Source organism: Ambystoma mexicanum, chromosome 10, assembly GCF_040938575.1.
Source record: "Ambystoma mexicanum isolate Mex_15411 chromosome 10, UKY_AmexF1_1, whole genome shotgun sequence".
NCBI classification, from domain to species: Eukaryota; Metazoa; Chordata; class Amphibia; order Caudata; family Ambystomatidae; genus Ambystoma; species Ambystoma mexicanum.
This window is the reverse complement of record NC_090932.1, coordinates 860388359-860410418: the sequence shown is the minus strand read 5'-3', so window position 1 is coordinate 860410418 and position 22060 is coordinate 860388359. Positions and strand designations below refer to the sequence as shown.

Genomic DNA, 22060 nt, shown 5'->3' with positions numbered 1-22060 from the left:
TGGGGCAGTGATGTACTGCGGAAGGTTAACAGCTACAGTGTTTTATTTTGTTGTTCGCTCGCGTCTGGTGACTCGTGAGAACGAGTCTTCAGCGGATCTGCCATGCAGTGGGAGGTGGGGGAAGTGTGGGCCTCTGTGAGCGCAGTCAAGTTGGGGTCACTCTGCAGCGTTCAGTGTTTCTGCCTTGGGTTAGATATGCATGTTTCTAGCAAGATGGGGATGGCTTAATACAAGATGGCGTCTATTCTCTGCCACATAACGTGGTGGTACAGCCCCACGTGTTCGCCTGCAGCCGCCCTGCCGCCTGGGCTCGGGAGGCCGGGGGCTGCCAACGAGTCATGGGTCTTAACCAGGAATGGGACATGTAGTGGGAGAGGGGTCCTATTGACCTACTCTTCCCTACAATGTTCAGAATGCGGTCAATACCAGTATTTATTGATTGCACTCTAAACATTCTGCTTGGCTGAGAGGAGATCAATAACTATCTTCTTGAGCAAATACAGAATTGTGATGTGAAATTAATGCACAATACGCATTGTTGTGCAATACACTATCCAACATGGGAATCAAAACACAAACAAGAATACAGATTAGCACACATCTGTGGAGAAATCCCAGATAAGGCATTGTCCTCTAAATGAATTGCTTTTACTACTACGCTATTGCTGCTACTACTGGTAATGCACATAGTGAGTAACTATGCTAAACAATATGAAAACTGTGTGGCATAAATTCAAGAAAGGCCATCATTAAATTGATGTTCAAGGGTTTTTGTATAGACTTGTTGAATTTATAAAAGTACTTGAATTTTAGACCAAGTAAAGCAACGTCCGAAGTTTACATTTATTTTAGCCTATGAATGCCTTATTTTCCTTATTAAATTGTACTAGGTGAACAAGTAGACTGTTATGTGCTCTGAAATCTAAAAGTATTAGCCATAAGAAACATTTACTTACACAATAAGTGCTGGGTATTGGGCCAGTGGACCATTTGAGAGTGGAAACATTGTGGCTGAACCTTATGGATGTGAATGAGCACACCTATATTTATCATATCATGAAGATCTGGTTTTACATCAGGTCCATGCTAACCGACTTGTACACTTAGTATAATAGCGGGTCTGACTTGGAGATGCTGAATGTTGGATGTTTTGGCTTTTCACTTGATTCTACTGGAATGCTTAGCACTGACTACCAAACATCATTTCCTTTTATTGTAATATATTCTATACTGCTGCTTTCTTGGTATTTTTTGGCTAAGGTTTATCTCTTATTCCTTTCAATGTAATGAAAATGTTTTTAAAGTCTGATTTCAGACTGTCGCATACAATAACAAAATTAAAACAAGAGGCTTTTAAGTTTGTATTTAAGTTGTATAGAGCAAACAAACACATTATACAAAAGATAGATTTAAACCTATATGTTTTTGCTTTGTGTTTACTGACTCTGAGATTTCAACCAATGTTTGGTAATATTTTGTTCTTTTTCTAGGTTCAAAATGTAAATTCACGTAGTCAACATCAAGGAGTGCTTTCATGTACACAGAAAAGTCCTCCCAGAATTTCTACTCCAGTACATTCATTGGCTATAGGTCAAAAACCAACGATAATCAGTTCCAAAGTTGTGCAATCAGATGTTTCCTCTGAGTTGAACAGGAAGATGCAAAGCTCCAGTCCAGAATCTCAATGTACAACTGTTACTCACACATCAAGTTTGCATCAATTAATACCGACAGGTTGGTTGAATCCTCATTATAATATGAAAAAAACATCTATTTCATAAATGATGTGGTACATCACATGTTCACTGTTTTTGGTGTGCCTGCTATACACTTTAAAACTATACCAATAAATGTCATACTAGCTTGGTGCGGTTCATGTTTCACAGGAATATTGACCTCTTTTGCCTAAACTATCTGCAACAGAATCACACTTTTCAACACACATTAAACTGCTCATTATTTGCCAACAATGTGAAAGCCTACTGCTGAAAATGATTAATAACCTTCTCTGCAGGATGGTACTCACTGTCAGGGGTCTACAAACTCTTGTTCATGTTACTCTTTTTATGAACAACTCTTTTGAAAGCCATGGATGTCGGCCCTAGGGATACACGTCATTTTTAAACTTCACATTTAAATGACAACCATGTGCATTGCAGATCAAGGAGTGGTGCTGATGGCCTTGCTTGTCATCAAGAATTTTGAGGGACATATATTTGTTGCACAATTGCTAGCTAGCTAACAGTATATCATTGTTGTACCATTTTCAGTATCAGATTAATATATTTACATCTGATTTGGCCTCAGGATCCATCACCATAAAACTCAACGCTAAAAACCAACCCATAATCATCATACAATGTAACCCCAAACGAAACACCCACTCTGTGGAACTCATATGGTTGAGTCTAATATTAAACACCAATAACAGGAGTGTTCGTTAAGCTCAAGCCTCCTCTTCTTCCCCTAATAACTGACTCACCTCTCCATCTCACATAATCTGTGAACTACACAACCAGCCCAGCACACACTTTATTCTGTTTTTGTTCTACTGCGCATAACTGCTGTTTTCTTTTCTTTACCCTTTTTGAGCTCGTAAATTTCTGTCATTTGTGAGAAACTTGGGGTTAGTCTCTCATTAAGAACCAGGAGAGTCCTCTATTTGGGTGGCCAGGGGAGGGCCATCGTTCTTGGATCCCAACCCTAGGGGTAGAAGAGCGAGGTACGATCGCCAGGGTAGGGGAATCCGGAGTCACCTTCATGGGATTGCCCCAGGCGAGACACAGTATTCAGACGGGGCGAAAGAAGAGGAGGAGGAAGTCCTGGACGCCTTCATGGGAGAATTTTTGATTCCTGTCACCCTAATCCTGGTCTCATTTTCCCTAAATCCACTCCTGCCATCAGTGACCCAATGGGGGGCTGAGGGGGAAGAGTCAATTGCCCAAGGTGGGGAAGGAAGAGAAACCAACTAAAACCAAGCCAGGAGTCTGATATTAATATCCATTCATCCACTTCCAATTTAAACCACAGGGAATACCATCAAGACCCATGCTTGTATAATCAGCCATCAGGAATATGGAAAGGGACAACCATTCCCTTTGAGTGAAAATCAGGCGTAGGGATTTCCCTATGTACATTGTTGATTCCCTGATAGAATCCTCTGTTTAGTCTTCAAATCCCTCTATGGTCTTGCCCCCCCCTTACCTTTCCTCCCTCCTCACCTTCTATACTCCCTCTCGTTCTCTCCCCTCTGCCGATCTCTTCCTACTCTCTCCTCCTCCACCCCCTGAACCCCTTCCCGCTTCCGCTCTTTCCAACTGCTCACTCCTTTCCACTGGAACCGCCTCCCCCTCTCCATCCGCTCTACTACCTCCTTCCCTAACTTCCTCAACTCTCTAAAATCTTCTCTTCCATTCACCTCCCTAATACCCTTTGCTTCTTCTCTCACTTCTGCTACTACTTCTACCCTCTCCTCCTATTCCCTTTCTTACTTCTGTTCCACATTACCCTCTCCTTTCACTGTACTCCCTCCTACCCCACTTCCTGCACTTTTCTAATCCTCATCCCTTCTATTCTTCTCTCTTACACCCTCTGCTTCCTATCTTACTCCTGCTTTCACCACTGCTCATACCTCCCACTTCCTCTCACAACTTGGCCCCTCTACTCTCCAATCCTCTTCCATAATGTAAATAGTTTTTGTATTGTTTTCTGGTTTAATTCAATTGTTATTTATGCTTGTTGTATTTGCTTGTTCCTCTTGTAAAGCATTTCGGATTAAAACGCTATATAAATTCAATAAAATACAAATACAAACTTGACACCTGATGTCTGCACTTACCCTTGCACTTGCCACAAGATGGCCACACTTTAATTTATTGCTGTTATTATTCTGTTTGTTTGTCGATCCCATGTACTGCACTGTCCCCTCCCCCCTTCCCCTGCACTTGCGTGATCTGAATGACACCTGGCCTAGTAAGATTGTTGTCTCTGTCTTCCATCTGTTCCCCCTCCCTTGCCTCATCGCGCCTTGAAACACTTGTATATAGGCACGTTATAAATGCCATATCATATCCTATCATATATCATAACTAGATCTATCCTCCAAAACACTTCAATCACCCCTTCACCATTTCCAGCTAATTCTGGGACGAGGAAGAGGCAACTGGGAGGAGTAAAGATTTAACATAGAAACAAAATGGGGAAAGTAAGGTAAACCTACCATAGAAAGAAGTCAAGTTGTCCCACTAATAGTAAGGCAGCGTCAGTCATTTAATAATGACCAATCCCACCTGACTCCACTTGACTATTTTTTCCACTTTAAACGGTGTAGTTTCTCACAAGGAAGTGAGCGAGCTGGGGATGCTGTCATGCCTCGAGAAGCCAGGGAGCAGAGAGCAGCAGGAGAAAGAGCCTGGAGGAGAAGGGCGTGCTGAGATGCTGGCCCATTGTATGAGAGGTGCTGCAGCGTGGCTAGGGAGCCGTGCCTCCAAGGAGCCAGAGTAAGGCAGCTTATATCCTGCTGGTGACCTGTGAGAAAATGCTTGTTCCCTTGGGACGTGTGCCGGCCCCAAGGATCTCTGAGGGGCAGGTGGTGAGACCCCGACCTCAAGCCTGTGTTTCCAGTGGAAGCTCTTGTCAACGCAAAGCTACCCAGTAAGTGAGAGAAACTCTGGAGCGTGCGTTTCACTGAAGCAGACCAGGAAAAAGACGCAATTTTAAAAGCAGCACAAAACGGAAAGTTCTGAAAGTGAGTGAAGGACAGAAAGTATCAGAAATAAGCAGGAGAAAAGAAATAGAAGGAAGAAAGTTGTGTTAGCGGTCTGGAAGAAGAGAAAAGCGAATGAGACATGTGAAGAATTTAGGAGTGTAAAGCATGTACGATGAACAGAAGTACAAAATGTAAACGGTAAAGAAAGGACAGTGTGTTAGACGTGCAGGAGAGGCACAAGAAGGAAACTGACAAGTGCAAGAGTGCAAAAGGAAACAAACGGATGTGAGGTGTGCAATAGACACAATAAGGAAGTAAAGGAAAGTGCAAGAGTGCACAATTAAATAAAAGGAACAGAGAAGGGAAGGTGCATGTGTGCACGAGCAAGAAGCCAAGGGAAACAAGAAGGGGTGCAGGAAGCACCTGAAGGTGAAAGGTTTAAGAGAAGAGTAAGAAATAAAGAGAGGGGTTGCAGATCAGTGCTCACGCCTAGGAGGAGCAATGAACCAGGCGATTTTGAAAGTCTTTGATTCTACCCCACAAGGAAAGTGTGTGTGAAAGAACTGTTTGAAAGGAAAGGTGCATCCTGACAAGTTGAACTTGTGTTTGAAACGGAAAAGGGGCCTAAGCTTGCGGAAGGGAACCCTGAGAGGCCCAACCAAGAAGGAGAATTATTGTTTTTGCAATATTGAAAGGATTGAAGCTCGGGGAAAGGAACCCTGAGAAGCTTCACAAAGAAATGTTATGATTCTTTTGTGGTGTTTTGAACTTGGACAAGTTGAAAAGGGCCTGAGCTTGGGGAAGGGAACCCTGAGAGGACTAACCTGTTTTGATTGAAGCTCGGTGAAGAGAACCCTGAAAAGCACCCCTGAGAGGCTTTTAAAGAAAAGTAACTGTGTCATATTTCTTTTGTGTTGTTTGGAACTTGAACACGTTGATGCTTGGGGAAGGGATCCACAAGGATCCCAAAGACACTAAAGGTATTTGAAACCACTGCAAGGGCTCTGTGGAGAAGGTCTTACGAACATCCCTTTTTGATTGAACTCATTTTTGTGACATTGACCAAACTATACCTGGTGAGAAGACCACCTGAAACCATGTTTGGTTTCCAATTTTCTGTTGAACCACTATTTTCCCTTTTAAAGACTTCCTATCACATTTTTGCAAAGAGTGAGGGCAAGCATAAGTTTGGGCATAGACAAACTTTTATTTTGGACTATTAGACATCGACGGCCTTTAGAAACATCAGATAAGGGAACCATCCCTTTAGAGTTGGGGCCAGTCAGGCATTACACCTACTAATAGATCAAGGTTTTACAACAAACACCTTTTGAGTCTGTGTCTCTCTTGACCATGCCTGTCTCACAACAGACAGAAGAGCCAAAGAGGCTGCCCTTTCTTGGAGTATAGGAAAGAAAAGTGCCTTGCCTACTTGTAGAGGTCAAAGAATCTTGTCTTTAAATGTCTAAAAATCCTGAAGTACAAAGTTGATGCCGGAATATGGTTGTGTATAAGTCAGTGGATGTCACATTGAAGTTGGATGAAGCAGTGGCATACTGTGGAATTCTGACAATTCTAACAATTCTGCCACATATACTGCAGAGGTCATAACCACTTGGGAAGTTGTAGAAGGATAAGTTGTTAGTCTAGTCTTTGAACTATGGCAAAACAATATTGGAAAGAGGATTTTCCAGTATTACCATTGGTGCTAATTTATTGGCTGGTATTGGAAGGTGATCTTTTCAACTGAAAGCTGAAGAACTGTTACCAGTGAATTTCTGCTTGATGAACTTTTGTTTTATTTGAAACTTACAAGAACTGGTTTAAGTCTTTACTTTTTCTTTAGAACATTTGTGAAAGTTGACTTTGGACAATCCTGGGTCAGGGATTTACCCAGGACAGGTGAAGGTCATCCAAATACTGGTTAATTGTCGTTTACTCTTTTTGTTGTTTATGAATTACTTTGGCCCTCAACAACAAAACATTCAGTTTGTATATGTTAGTAGTTATTCCCTGAGCCTTTAGACTAGGGAGGGGATTCCCTGATAGAGTAGGATTAGCAAGGAATAGGTTGAACCCTTTTTCTCCAATAACATGTTTAATTCAGTGGCGTAACACATAATTTGTGGGCCCCCCTGCGAGCCATGTTGAGGGACCCCCCGAACTTGGCAACCAATAATGGGTCGTGCCACACTCTGGGCCGGCCTAGATTAGCACACTTGTGCAATACGCACGAACGTGCTGCTGCAGGGGTATGCTGCACACTGCACTAGGAGAAAGATATAAATGTGTTTTGATTCATTATACAGCACACTTTCTGAGAAAAATTGGCTAAAAGGCCAGAGCGTTTGCAATTATTCTGTAGAGTAACACCAATCCAATAAACGCAAGTCACCACCAGTGCACAGGAATATTAATGCTTTAATTAATGTAATGCTTTGCTATTAAACATGCTATGCCACAATGAAAACATGTCCGACTGGCTGCACAATGTAGACCAGTCTAGACACGTAATAACATTTTATAGTTTGTAATTGGTTGTTTATATTCTCCAGCATTGGGTCTTTCATGGATTCACATGCTTAGAATATTCCCTGTCGTCAGACTGGGAACCCTCGGTGCACTTATAAAGCCGTTTTTCCCTAGGAAAATTTCGCCACTTTTGTGTCCTATCCACGTCGTTTTTGGGCTGCTCACGCATGCCCCAATAGGACGAAGCGGTATAAATGCCCCGCCCCCGCGGCTCCCTTCAGATTTCAACCGTCTTCCAAAGTAGTGGGATCACCTCGCGTCATCTACTATTTTGTCAAGGGTGTTCATTGTGTTTTTTCCTGATGTCTGGAAAAGCTCTTTTCCGCTCGTGCGCTACATGCAGGCTGAAGAAAGTGTATGAGGGGGATGGACATATGGACTGCATATATTGTCTACACCCTCACCACTCGGCAGACAAGTGCGAGATATGTAAGGGCTTCTCCCAAAAGACTCTTAAAGACCGGAGTCGGCGGTTGGTGGCCTGGTTGAGCGATGGAGCAGGTGCGTACCCGCCTTCGGAGGTAGGCTCCACGCACAGCGTGGCCTCGGCATCAAAATCCTTACGGGCCCCGCGCCGTTCGGCATCGGCTGAACCCCAGGTGAAGAAACCACGCCCTGCGGAGAAGGGGTCTTCAGGAAGCCATTCCGCAAGGGAATCTTCACTGAAGAAAACCTCATCATCGTCAAAAAAGGAGAGAAAGGAGAGGTCGAGATCCTCCTCAAGGGATCACCATAGATCATCCTCGAGTCGAGAGTCTGAGAAACACAGGTCAAGTTAAAAAAAGGCGGGAACGCCTCAGGAATCTACGCAGATACCACCGTCGTCGACGGGAGGGCGATCGTCAACTCCCTCACTTCCAATGGCGCAGTTGGTTTCCTCTGTTGTTATGCTGCAGGTGGTGGCTACAACGACGGCTGGCCCAACTTTAGCCTTGTCGACTGAGATCCCGCAGGAGGTCTGGCGGCCAGAGGTATTCGACACGGTTTTACCGGAATCCTTGCTGCAACAGGAGGCGGCCTTGACTGTATCCTCTGTGGACGAGGAGTGTGAGAAGATAGCTGGGGCTGCAGAGCACAGGTTACAAGGGGTTAGCAAGCTGACTCTTTCCAGCGGGACAAATATCCTGGTTACAACCCCGCTTCTTAACCCGCAGTCTGTTCTATCACTGGAGGTTCTATCCACGTTGCAAACCTTGTTAAAGGAATTGGACGAGAAGTTACCTCAAGTGGCAGCTCCGACCATATCGACCGTCGACGAACCTGGCCCTTCCCGTCGGCCAGCTCCGACGGTGTTGACGGCAATACCGGCCCGTGAGGACCTCGCATGTGCACGCCCGGAGGAAGGAGATCTGCTGGACTCAGACAGAAGGTCCTTATCGGATATTTCGTTCTCCCCCTCTAGGGATCCAACCTGGGAGTCGGAGGCAGAGTTCAAAGCTCCAAGGAGCCCAGCTCAGCCGTCTCCCCTGGATGACATTGGGTGGTTCCATGCCATGATGAGCAAAGCGTGTACCAAATTCGGATTGGCTCAAGAGGAAGAGAAAGAAGACTTTCGAAGGGATTGTGTCCTCCGACGTATTCCTCATCTTAGATATCTCCTTCCAGCTCTGCTGGCCTCGGAAATTTTTTTCTCTAGAGGGCGCTGCGCGTCGACGTCCTCCGAGTCGATGTCCCTCGACAGCCGCCATATCGACGTCGACGTCATCCTGCCTATAAAGGCTGCGCGCAGCGTCCGTTGCTCAGTTCGGTTTTTCCGCGCTTACTCAGTGCCTCGGAATACCGTTGCTCAGTTCTTGTCAGATTAATCCTATTTACCTCGAGTTATTCGATCCGTACTCGATGGCTTCCTCGTCGGAACCGACAATTCCTCGATCCGGCTTCAAAAAATGCCGAGATTGTGGAAAAAAGATGTCACTGACTGACCCTCACAGAGTTTGTGTGTGGTGTTTGGGAGCTGAACACCATTGTTCGGAGTGCGAGGACTGTATGTCCATGACAGCTAAGGCCCTGAAGGAGCGTAGGGGGAAGCTGGAGAAAGGTAAGACTTTTAAAGCTTCTTCTTCGTCGACGAAGTCGAGACACTCGTCTCCTCGTCACCATTCGCGCTCCAGGTCTCGGAGTGGGTCCCTTCACTCCTCGAGATCGAAGCACTCGAAGAGGAGACATCGAAGATCCCCTTCTCCGTCTTCCTCTTCCTCTGTTTCGCCAAAAAGAATCCCTTGCCCCACGAAACATAGTTCCCGGGCTGAATGGGAGGAATTCCGCAAAAATATGATGAGCGTCTTCGAGAAAGCGGCCTCGACCCCCTCGAAGACTGCCAAGAGCGATGCTCTGGTCGAAAGACCCGAAGGTCAAAAACGCTGTGAGTCGCAGTACCCGGCGAAGGAAACCTCTCGAGCACGTCTCAAACCCTTGAGTAGGACTATGACCTCCAAACCTTCCTCTAAGGTTCCGTCGACGCCGTCGACGAGGGTTCCGTCGACGCCGAGGTCGGTGTCTTTGACGCCGTTGTCGAAGGGACCTTCGACACACGGGTCTGTCGACTCGACGCCAGCTTCGACACCGGCGTCGACGCCAAGAAAAGTCACGGTCACGACACACCCAGTGACTATCCCCAGGTCCTCGATGACGATGGCTTCGAGATTGTCAAGTAGAATCCCAATTCTGTCGAGGTCATCGAGGCCTCCGCCTTTGTTTTCGACGCCACGCTCGAAGCCTTCAACGTCGGCGTCGACAACATCAACGTTTTCGAGGCCGATAATGACAAGTTCGGCACCCTCTGCCTTGGAAATGGGATTTACTACCTTTATGAGTTCAGAACAATTGAGAACTATGTCCTCAATTTTGGAAGAGGGTGAATTGTCTGAACAGGAAGACACATTTGAGTTGCAGGGACCTGTAACCCCAATTAGAGAGGAATTTTCCTCTGAAGAACGCAGGTTAAAGGATCTTCATGATTCTTTACATGAGGCAAGTGGGTTAGACACTCCCCCTGAGGTGGAGTTTGCTAGGCCAGACCCGGGGGAGCATGCTGAAACCCCCGATAGAGCCTTAATGGCCAGGATCACAGAGTATATGGGGTGGTCTGCACCTTCACAATCTTTCCAACAAGATGACCTCACGGATATTCTTGATAAAGGCCCATAGGAGGATCCTGTGGGGCCTTTCCATAAAGCTCTTCAGAGAAAGATTATGACGAACTGGGAAACCCCAGATGTCGTCCCGGCAGTAAATAAAAGACTTTCTACAAAATACAGGGTATCCTCTACAGACCCGGAGTTTTTGTCAAAACACCCATCCCCAGAAAGTCTGGTGGTACAGGCAGCATCTTCTACCGATGTCAAGACGGCTTATCCTACCGTCCCACAGGACAGGGACGATAAAAAATATGATGCTATGGCAAAGAAAGTTTTTTCGGCATGTAGCATGGCGTTAAAATCTGTGAATGCTACTTGCACCCTTGCTAGATTCAGCCATACACTTTGGGAGTGTGCTTCTACAGCGGCTGACTGCATCCCGGAGGGAGAAGAAAGCGAGGCGTTCCTGAATATCATACAGGACGGTAAAGACGCTATGTGCGAATCCCTCCAGACGGGCATTGATTCGGCTGACAGTATCAGCAGAGCAATGGCGGCAAGTACAACAACCAGGAGATTTGCTTGGTTGAGAAAGTCTGGTTTTGCCCCAGATGTGCAAGCCAGGCTCTTGAACATGTCATTCGATGGCTCTTCTTTGTTTGGGAAAAAGGCGGATGACAGTTTAGAAAAACTGCAAACTTCAAAAGCAGCAGCAAAATCCCTAGGCGCTGCAATCCGTCAGACACCTTTTCGTCCCACAGGAACCACTGCGAGAGGCAAGTCCTTTCGCTTCTACTCCGCATTCGGAAGAGGTAGAGGAAGACCGGCTCAAAAAGGACAAAGAAGAACTACCCGAGGTGGACGGGGTAGATATTCAAAGACCGCAGCAACAGCATGTGCCTCTTTACCATCGGCATCTGCATCAGACGCCCCAAAACCACTCTGAGGACTTCCCTCACAGGACACCTGTAGGAGGCAGGTTGACTCAACATCTGGCGGAATGGCAGGCTATCACGTCAGATGCTTGGGCATTGGAAACAGTTGCCCAAGGTTACTGCCTGACTCTCCTAAGCATACCTCAGAGTCATCCACCGGGGATCAGCTCTCAGAAAGCTCCAGATCCGCTCCTCTTGCAGGAAATTTTGGACCTGCTAGAGAAAGGTGCCATAGAACCGGTACCTGTAGCGGAGAGGAACAAGGGCTGGTACTCCCCTTACTTTCTCATTCCAAAGAAAGACGGAGGACTGAGACCCATCTTGGACTTGCGAGAATTGAACAAATTCCTCAGAAAAGACATTCAAGATGGTCACTCTTTCTCAGATCCTCCAGGCCCTTCATTTCCAGGACTGGTTGGTATCTCTGGACCTTCAGGACGCTTATTTCCATGTGCCTATCCATCTCAAACACAGGAAATACCTGAGGTTCGCAATTGGCAACTCTCACTATCAATTTCGAGTGCTGCCATTTGGGCTGACCTCCGCCCCGAGGGTCTTCACCAAGTTAATGTCGGTAGTGGCGGCAAGTCTAAGGAGGGAAGGGATTCATGTCTACCCCTACCTGGACGATTGGTTGATCAGGGCTGTCTCTTCGGAACAAGCTCAGATCCAACTAAATCACGTGTGCTACTCCCTTCACAGACTGGGCTTCTCCCTCAATTTAAAGAAGTCACAAATGATACCATCGCAGAGACTCCAGTTCATAGGAGCGATCCTGGACACTTCCCTGTCCCTGGGAAAAGCCTCGCCACCAGAGGTGAGGGCTCAAGATATTCTACAGATGGTTACCAAGTTTCAAAATGCCCAACGTCTCCCAGCCTTCGACTTTTTGAGGTTGCTAGGCCTCATGGCATCCTGCATTTTCCTAGTGCCAGAGGCTCGCCTGAGAATGAGATTCCTCCATTGGGCACTGAGGTCTCAGTGGTCACAATTCTCAAGGAGAATGACAGATCTTCTTCAGGTTCCCGACAGGGTGGCTCGAGACCTTCAGTGGTGGGCCTGTCAGGAGAACATTCTGAAAGGAGAACATTTTTGGCAACCCTGGCCGGAGATAACAGTAGTCACGGATGCCTCACTCACGGGGTGGGGAGCCCACGCCAACGACTTGACCATCAGCGGTCGTTGGTCTCCATCGGAGTCCAGACTACATATCAACCTGTTAGAGCTGAGAGCCATCAGACTTGCGCTGAAGGCGTTCCTGCCAGCTGTACAAGGGAAAAACGTCCTGATAATGACGGACAACACAGTGGCCATGCATTACCTCAAAAGAGGAGGCGTAGGATCACTACCCCTGTGCAGAGAGGCAATGCAGCTCTGGTTTTGGGCAATACAAGAAGGAATCTCTCTATCGGCAGTTCACCTAGCCGGAGAGAAGAACTTGACAGCAGACGCTTTGAGCAGGCAGAGCACAGTCTCCCACGAGTGGGAACTAGCTCAGGAAGTCCTTCAAGAGATCTTCGCCCTTTGGGGAACCCCTCAGGTGGATCTGTTCGCCACCAGCGTCAACAGGAAATGCGATCTGTTCTGCTCAAGGGAATTTCCCCCGAGAGGAGCTCTGGGAGACGCGTTCATAGTGGACTGGGAGTTTCCGCTTCTGTACGCGTTCCCACCGGTCCCTGTCATTCCTCAAATGATCAGGAGGTTGAGAAGATTCCGGAAAACCATGATCCTAATTGCCCCGGATTGGGCCAGGAGAATGTGGTACCCGGACCTTCTAGACTTGTCCATCTGCCCTCCAATTCGACTTCCACTCAGAGAGAACCTACTCTCACAGAAGGGAGGTCAGGTTCTCCATCCAGACATCAAAACCCTCAACCTTCACGCTTGGCTTCTGAAAGGTTGAGGTACAAGGATTGGGACCTCCCTGACGATGTTATGGAGGTGTTGCTTTCGGCAAGGAGGCCAGCAACAAAGTCTTTATACCGCTGCCGTTGGAACAGATTTTGCAGCTGGTGTAGAGAACAGAATATCAATCCTTTTTCATGTGGTACACCAATGGTTTTGTCCTTCCTTCTATATTTGGCGAATTCAGGCCTTCAAGTTGGCACCATTAAGTGCTATCTCGCAGCGCTATCCATCTTTAAGCGCACTGCGGAAGAACCATCCTATTTCAAATTACCCTTGGTAATACAGTTTCTAAAGGGGTTAAGCAATGTTTATCCCCCAAGACCATTCCGAGTTCCCCTATGGGATTTAAACTTAGTACTAACTTTCCTGATGGGCACACCTTTCGAACCTCTCCATTCTTGTTCGTTAAGATTCCTTACCCTTAAAACTGTTTTATTAATAGCACTTACATCTGCTAGAAGGGTGAGCGAATTACAAGCTCTTTCTTGTAAACCCCCTCACACAATATTTCACAAAGACAAAGTTGTCCTGCAAGTGAAGCCTAATTTCCTCCCAAAGGTGGTTTCTGAATTCCATATCACTCAGAAGATTACCCTACCATCTTTCTATCTTCCTCCTCACCCGGGGAAAGAGGAAGAGAGGTTACACAGGCTAGACCCTCGAAGGGCTTTAAGTTTTTACATCAGTAGACTAGTCAGGATAAAATAGGCAGACCAGCTGTTTGTAGGTTACGCAGGTCAGAAGCTGGGGTTACCAATAACTAAGCAGACCATTTCCAGATGGATCATTCTAGCTATTCTGGAATGTTATAAACTGGCAGGGAAAGAGCCCCCTCAAAACCTTAGGGCTCATTCGACCAGAGGTATTGCAGCTTCATCGGCCCTCAAAAGAGGCGTGCCGGTTAAAGACATCTGTGCGGCCGCTACATGGTCGTCTGTCCATACCTTTACACGTTTTTACAATTTGGATTCCTCCTCCAGTCAAGAGACTAGGTTTGGAAGAGCTGTACTGCATTCTATTCATCAATAGAAGACAGCGTGAAGTCAGTACTCCCTCCTCCAATAATAGAATACTGCTATGGGAGCCTATCTAAGATGAGGAATACGCCGGAGGACACAATCCCTTCGAAGAACAAGTTACTTCTTACCTTGTAACGTTCTTTAGACGGGATGTTCCTCCGACGTATTCCTCATCGGCCCTCCCATCCATCCCCGCAGTTCTACTTCCCTTGTTGTTGCAGCTTACGCTCCTTCAGGGTGATTAGTCTAGTCCAGAAAGTATTATTGTGGGCTACAAAACGGAACTCGGCAACAGACGCTGCGCGCGGCCTTTATAGGCAGGATGACGTCGATAAGGCGGCTGTCAAGGGACATCGACTCGGAGGACGTCGACGCGCAGCGCCCTCTAGAGAAAAAATTTTCCAAGGCCAGCAGAGCTGGAAGGAGATATCTAAGATGAGGAATACGTCGGAGGAACATCCCGTCGAAAGAACGTTACAAGGTAAGAAGTAACTTGTTCTTTTGTTCGACCACATGAGAGAAGGAGGTTGGTGTTCTCAGTACCCATTCTGGATCATGTGTGGCAGGAGGGTTTACAGACGATGCGTCATCCCGTCTCAGAGCCCGCAATAAAAGGTAGGCTAGAGAAGAAATTTAAGGCTCCAGAATCCACCCCCAAATGTCTATCCTCCCAACCAGCCCCAGAGTCGGTGTCAGCGGCTGCGGCGAGAAAAGCAAGGTCCCAGCACAAATGCACGACTCCTCCGGAGAACGAGGCCAGGAGACAAGATGCCTTTGGCAAGAAGGTGTTGTCGGTGGGTACAATGATGGTGAAGGCGGCCAACTCTCTGGCTATAATGGCCAGGTATGATAGAGAGATTTGGCACCCATACTATTAAATCTCCCAGAAGAACACAGGAAAGCGGCGATGTTACTCGTCCGAGAGGGTGAAGAGGCCTCAAATCATTCTATAAATATTGCTATGGACCTCACAGAATCGGGATTTAAGCAAGTCAACAACGGGGTGGTTCTACAGAGACAAGCGTGGCTTAAATGCACCAACTTTAGACCTGAGGTGCAATACAAGGTGCTGGATATGCCCATTGAAGGAGACCTTCTGTTCGGCGAAAAGGTGGATGAGGCCTAAAGGGCATGAAGGAGGACTCTGACATGGCGCGTTCTTTGGGTGCCCTCCAGAGTGGAAGGAATTTTCATTCTTTTCGCCCCTTTAGGGGAGCATCAGGGAACTCCCGATTCTCAACATCAAGGGACCGGTCTTTCAATAGGCCGGCGTACTCCTCGCAGGGCTACAGACTGGCTTCTCAGGCCGCGAAACGATGCCGAGCCTACCAGGCCTCCAGGAAGAGGACGGGCTACTCGTCGTCGAAAGATAAGCAGGCAAAAGACCAACAATGACGGGCATCAGAACATCCTGGGAGGCAGGGTATCGCATTGTGTCGACGAATGGGAGCAAATAACCACAGATCAGTGGGTGCTGGACACTGTAAGGTTTGGACATTCCCTGCAATTCAAAAGCAACCCCCCGCATGTTCCACCAGCATTTTTGGCTCAACCCCACCTGAGCGTGTTGCAACAGGAGGTGGTGCTTATGCTACAAAAAGGGGCTATAGAATTGGTTCCTTCATCACAGAAGGGTCAAGGTGTTTATTCCCGATACTTCGTGGTGAAAAAGCCAAACGGAAAATGGCGTCCCATTCTCGACCTTTGCGACCTCAACAAAGCGTTGAAAAGCCTAAAATTCAAGATGCTCACACTCCAGGACGTGATTCGGTCTGTCCAAGAAGGGGATTTTCTGGCGTCGCTGGGCCTTCAAGACGCGTACTTCCACATACCAATGCGTTGACGACACAAAGTTCCTAAGATTTGTGGTAGGACGGACTCACTACCAGTTCAGTGCTTCCTTTTGGACTAAAATCCTCCCCCAGGACGTTCACGAAAAGTTTAGCTCCAGTGGCAGCATGGTTCAGAAAGCAAGGCCATCACGTGTACCCGTATCTCGACGACTGGTTGGTGAGGGGATCCTCCCCTATGGCAACTCAAACAAGTTTGCAAGCCACCATGCAACTTTTATGACGGCTGGGATTTGCAGTGAACTTCGAGAAATCTTTGTTGACTCCGGCGAGAAGCTTAGTGTTCTTAGGTGCACAGTTCGAAACCCAGTCAGGGTTGGTGAGGCCATCCATCGACAGAATCCACAGACTCAATCAGCTAGCAAGTCAGTGGAGGATCAATAGCAAAGTATCGGTGAGGAGATATATGTCGATACTGGGCGCTATGGCATCGTGCATTCCTCTAGTGAACAACTGCCGCCTTTTCATGAGGCCAATTCAAGAGTTCCTGGTGGACCGGTGGACCCAGCCCCAAGGACTCTGGTCGGACAAACTGTTCGCTAACTACGACGAGCTCTTCGATGGTGGCAGAGCTATCAGAACCTATACAGGGGGGTACCTCTGCAGGAATCGGAATTACGCGTGACCATAGTGACGGACGCGTCGCTGATGGGTTGGGGAGCACATATGGGCACTCTCCAAACGCAAGGTCGATGGTCACCGAGGGAATTGCTCCTGCACATCAACGTACTGGAGTTGAGGGCAGTGCGCTGGGCCCTGAAAGCTTTTCTACCACACATAAAAGGCTTGGTAGTGAGAATATTGACAGACAACACGACAGCAATGTTTTACTTGAGAAAACAAGGAGGCACTCGGTCCACAACCCTTTCCACCGAGGCTCAGAAAGTATAGCAGTGGGCTCTGAAGCATGATATAACCATCGTAGCTCACCATCTCCCTGGAGTAAGGAACGAGCAAGCGGACTCCCTCAGCAGGAAAATGGACCAAATACACGAATGAGAGATAGACATTCTTCAGTTGTCGAAGATCTTCAAGAAGTGGGGGCAACCTCCTCTGGATCTCTTCGCAACAAAGGAGAACAAGAAGTGCGAACTGTACGCCAGCAGGTAGCCACAGAGGGGCTCGCTGGGGGAGGCGTTCTCCTTCCCGTGGACAGACAAGTTTCTCTACGCCTTTCCCCCGTTTCCTCTCATACGGAGAACCCTGCAGTGGATTTGCAGATACAGCTTTTGAGTCATCCTAGTGGCTCTGTATTGGTCGAGACAGGCGTGGTTTTCCGACCTGCTTCAACTGTCAATAGAGCAGCCGATAACATTTCGGAAAGTCCCGAACCAACTCTCCAGGGACAAAGGGACAGTGTGGCATCACGACCCGGACAGTCTCAACCTCACAGCTTGGCTCCTGACTTTTTGGAGTTTGGTACCCTGAGTATTTAGTCGGATTGCCGGAGAATCCTGCAGGCCGTACGGGCTCCTTCCACGAACACGTCGTATGCATGCAAGTGGAGGAGATTCTGTGGGTGGTGTCAAAGTAAGCCGGGATTGCACCCCCTGAATATAACTCGAGAACAGCTTCTCCCATATCTGCTGCATTTGGCAAAGAGTGGATTGTCTTTTTCGTCGATAAAGGTACACCTAGCGGCCATTTCAAAATTCACGAGGAAAAGGCAGTCGTCTCCCCTGTTTAGTGATAGGCTGAAAAAGCACTTCATGAGGGGTCTATTCCGTACATTCCCGCCGATTAAGCGCTTTCCACCGTCATGGAGTCTTAACTTGGTGTTAGCGGGGATAATGAATGCTCCCTTTGAACCGATGGCTTCCTCGTCTATGAAGTTCTTATCGTGGAAGTTGGCTTTTCTAATAGCTATTAAGTGAGCTCGACCGCTCTCGGACATAAAAGCATTGGTCATAGATCCGCCGTACTTGATGTTTTTAAGGACAAAGTGGTGCTGTCGACTAATCCTCATTTTATTCCAAAAGTTCCTACTGTTTATCATAAACATTCGTCAATTGTTCTACCTACCTTTTTCGCAACTCCTTCATCGGCTGCGGAAAAGGCCCTCCATACTTTGGACGTGAAGAGAGCTCTGAAATTTTACCTTCATCGGTCCCAGCAAATCAGGACTACGCAGCAACTGTTTGTGGCTTATGGTTCGTCGACGAGAGGAAAGGCAATCTCAAAACAAGGACTAGCTAGATGGGTCTGGTCAACGATTGCCTTTTGTCACTCCAAGGCGGGAAAACCGCTAGAAGGTCGTCTGAGAGCTCATTCCACGAGATCAAATTCGTCCTCGGCGACGCTGTGGGCAGGGATTCCGCTGACGGACATTTGCCAAGCGGTGTCCTGGTCGGTGCCACACACGTTTACCCGCCATTACTGCCTTGAACGGCAACATGCGGACGATGTACAGATGGGAAGAGCAGTCTAGCGCCATCTGTTTCACTGAGGTAAGCCCTGTCCAGGGGATGACTATATATATATATATATATATATATATATCAGAGTTACTGCTGTACAATCTATTCTAAGCATGTGAATCCATGAAAGGTCCAATGCTGGAGAAGGGAATAGTTTCTTACCTGTAACTCCATTTCTCCAGCATTATCTTTCATGGATTCACATGCGCCCGCCGGCTTCCCCTGAATGCAATGTACATGTTGCATCCCCCAGGCTACTTTGGAGGGGTTAAAATTTGAAGGGAGCCGCGGGGGCGGGGCATTTATACCGCTACATCCTATTGGGGCATGCGTGAGCAGCCCAAAAACGATGTGGATAGGACACAAAAGTGTCGAAGTTTTCCTAGGGGAAAACGGCTTTATAAGTGTACCGAGGGTTCCCAGTCTGACGACGGGGAATATTCTAAGCATGTGAATCCATGAAAGATACAAATGCTGGAGAAATGGAGTTACAGGTAAGAAACTATTCCCATATGCTTTAATACCCAGAGGTTTCTAAGCGCAGACCTGGAGATCGAACTGTGTTGCTCATCATGCTTCCAAGGCGAGCGTGTTTCCCCTGAGCTATCCTTCCGAGACACAATACTTTCAAACATTCCAGGCCACATTTAGACATAACTAGACTGGTTTCACCGAAATGCCAGTCAAAGCAATAACACGTATGATTATTTTATCACAGATGCCCAGAAAAATATAGAATGCTGCAGATAAACAGCTAGACTGGCAGCATCCAATTGTCAGTTTAGCAGATAATTACAATTAGCAGGACGGCTTTATCAGAGATTTCCAGTTAAAATGCCAAGCCAAACTAAGAAATGACTAGACTGGCTGCACCCAAAAGCCTCTCTAGCCACTAATACCATATATCATACCTTCTTAGCCTGTACATGGATGACCATTACGATTTATCTCACAATCCCCGTCGCACCCCACTGCCCACACATCCCCTCTCCCTCCCACCCCCTGCCCCAACCCCCAAAACCAGCTTCTCGAGCCAGAATTACCACCATGTCCCTTTTCCTTGTCCCATTGCTTACGTTTAGGCGCCTTGTCTCATGGGTAAGTACTGATATGAGGAAGAGTGGGACTAGGAGTAATGAAAATAACAGGTAACTAAGACCGGCATTACCTCCATGCCCCTCTCATCCCAGTACTTGTGTATGAGTCAAAGTGTCTTAACAAAGGCCCAGCAATTACTAACGTAAAGCATTTCACTGTTAGTCCTGCATTCAAATGCATAACTCTTTAGGCAATTGAAATCTTGATGTGGGTTTAGTACTTGCATACCAGGGAAGTGATACGAAGGGTAGAGAAGGAGACATGGACTGCTGTGAGAATAAGTGGCCTCCTAAGTGAGTGCTTTCAGCCTTACGGAGAGTTCACTGCTTGTAACATTGAAGTTGCACTAGATAGTCCCATTAGAATGCATAAAGAAGTTAGATGCCCCACACAAATAAGTTTGGCCAGCCCCCACCGCCCGTGAAGTTAGCACCTCTCCCAACATTTGAAGGGGTAGCACCCCCCCCCCCCACGAAATTTAGGTTTTGCTGCACCCCTGAACACAAGCACACACACCATTCTCCATGCACACATGGAAACACCCAGCCACCCATATACAGGCAGCCACCTATGCATGTGAGTGTGCACCCTTTCGCCATACACTGACACATGCACACATCATGGGGTTGAGGGGAGCCCTATTACTTCATAAAGAAATTATTTCCATTAAGGAATGAACCACAATGGAAATAAGTTCTTTTGAAAGCGGAGTGACTTCAAAAATAAAGGATTTCTTTTTGAAGTCATAGAGCTCCCCCACCCTGTGACATGGAGGCCTCCAGCCTAGAGCCTTCCATGTTGCGGGGTGGGAGGAGCCCTCGGGCTTAAAAAAAAAAAATAGCTTCCTTTTTTAGTCTCTCTGCCTTCATAAAGAAATAATTTCTGTTACTCTGCAACAGAAATAATTTCAGGAATAATTTCTTTATGAAGTCAGAATTACTAAATAAATCTTTTTAAAAATCTTTTTTTTATGCAAAAGGGGACCCCCTCCCATGACATGTGGTGGTGGGGCCCACCGCAGCGCGGGGGCTGCAGTGGCCCCCATTACACCAGTGGTTTAATTGTGTAAAAAACACAAGCAGTTGTCCGCCTCACCTTACTGACCCCTTACATATGATGTCAGGTGTGGGATCAGACTCAATTGTACACTAAGATTTTCAAATGTAAGGGTTCCCCAATTTGTAAGAGAACTTCTAATCCAACAATAGCTACTGAGCATTCTATTGGATTTGACATTTGTAGTAGAATGGGAGAATTAATACAACCAGGTGAAAGAGCTTTAATCCCCACAGATTTAATGCTTACCCCCCTCCCCAAGAGTACTTATATTTGCCTTGTCTTCAAGTCTGGCCCAGTGGTATGGCCTAGACGTATTGGCAGAGGTTATTGACCCAGACTGTAGAGGTGACATAAACATCATAATGCAAAATAATGGGGGAAAAAGCATAACATGTCAAAGCTGGTGAAACAATAGCACAAGGCATTTTGGAATGTGCTCTGTTCCCAAAGATCAAGAAAATTAAGAATTCAGGGAAAGAGGAACTCATGGGTTTAGGGAAGCAGATTAGAAACAAAAACCTCCCCCGTATATAGATAAAGAAGAATAAATGGTGCCTGACTTATCTTTTGTTCTGCATAATGACCCTTCACTAGCAGAAGCCTTTAAACAAATCAGCAATGAGGAAGAAGGCAGGGCAAAAAGGGGCACATTTCTTTTCTCCAACAGAATAGGTTACTATATCTGGGAGAGATGGATCCATCTGGTAAACCCTGAACACAGCCTGTGGTACCAAGAAGTCATAAAGACACTCTACTAGAGATGACTCATGCTCATCTGACCGGTGGACATTTAGGGATCCACAAAACCCAATCACAAATCGTAAATAGGTTTTATTGGCCCAGTATCTACACTTTAATTTATTTATTTATTTGGTTTGTATAGCGCTGAGCAGCCCTAGGGCATCGTAGCGCTTGTTACAGAGTGCTTGTTGATTACAGAAATTAGTTACATACAGGATATGCAGTGTGCTTGGGCTGCTTACATAATGATGCAAACGTAAGAGGAAAGTTACAGGTTAATTAGAAGGTTACAGTTGATCATGGTTTGAGTTCAGCTTAACTACATATGCAGATGCAGAGTAGTTAGTTAAACAGTTTTGTTTTGAGCATTTTTCTGAACACAGTATAGGATTTTTCATTTCTTAACGCTGTGGGGAGTGCGTTCCAATTTTCTGGGGGTAGATTTTGGAAGCTAGCACCACCCGCTTTGGATCTTTTGAATGGTGGGATGAAGATCTGGTTGGAGAGGTGGGTTTTAATGGGTCTAGAGGATGTGCAGATGGTGATTATTTCGGATAGGTAGGGGGGAGCGTTGAGTGAGAGGCATTTGTGGGTGATAGCTAGTGTTTTGAAGAGAATGCGCTCTTTGATAGGGAGCCAGTGTGCCTCTTTTCTTGCTTGAGATATTTGCTCCCTTTTCGGGATAATGAGTGCAGCTCTTAGGGCGTTGTTTTGCG

General features: G+C 46.7%; 1 protein-coding gene across 7 annotated transcripts in view; it reads left to right on the top strand.

The window, feature by feature from the left end:
* The window catches only part of PHC3 (polyhomeotic homolog 3), a 1926480-nt gene that overhangs the window by 783310 nt on the left and 1121110 nt on the right, over positions 1 to 22060 (top strand). For all 7 annotated transcript variants that reach the window (XM_069618558.1, XM_069618559.1, XM_069618556.1 and 4 more), the window contains one exon: positions 1491 to 1734. In XM_069618558.1, coding sequence (XP_069474659.1) covers positions 1491 to 1734 — 244 coding nt within the window. The remainder of the gene's footprint in view (positions 1 to 1490; positions 1735 to 22060) is intronic.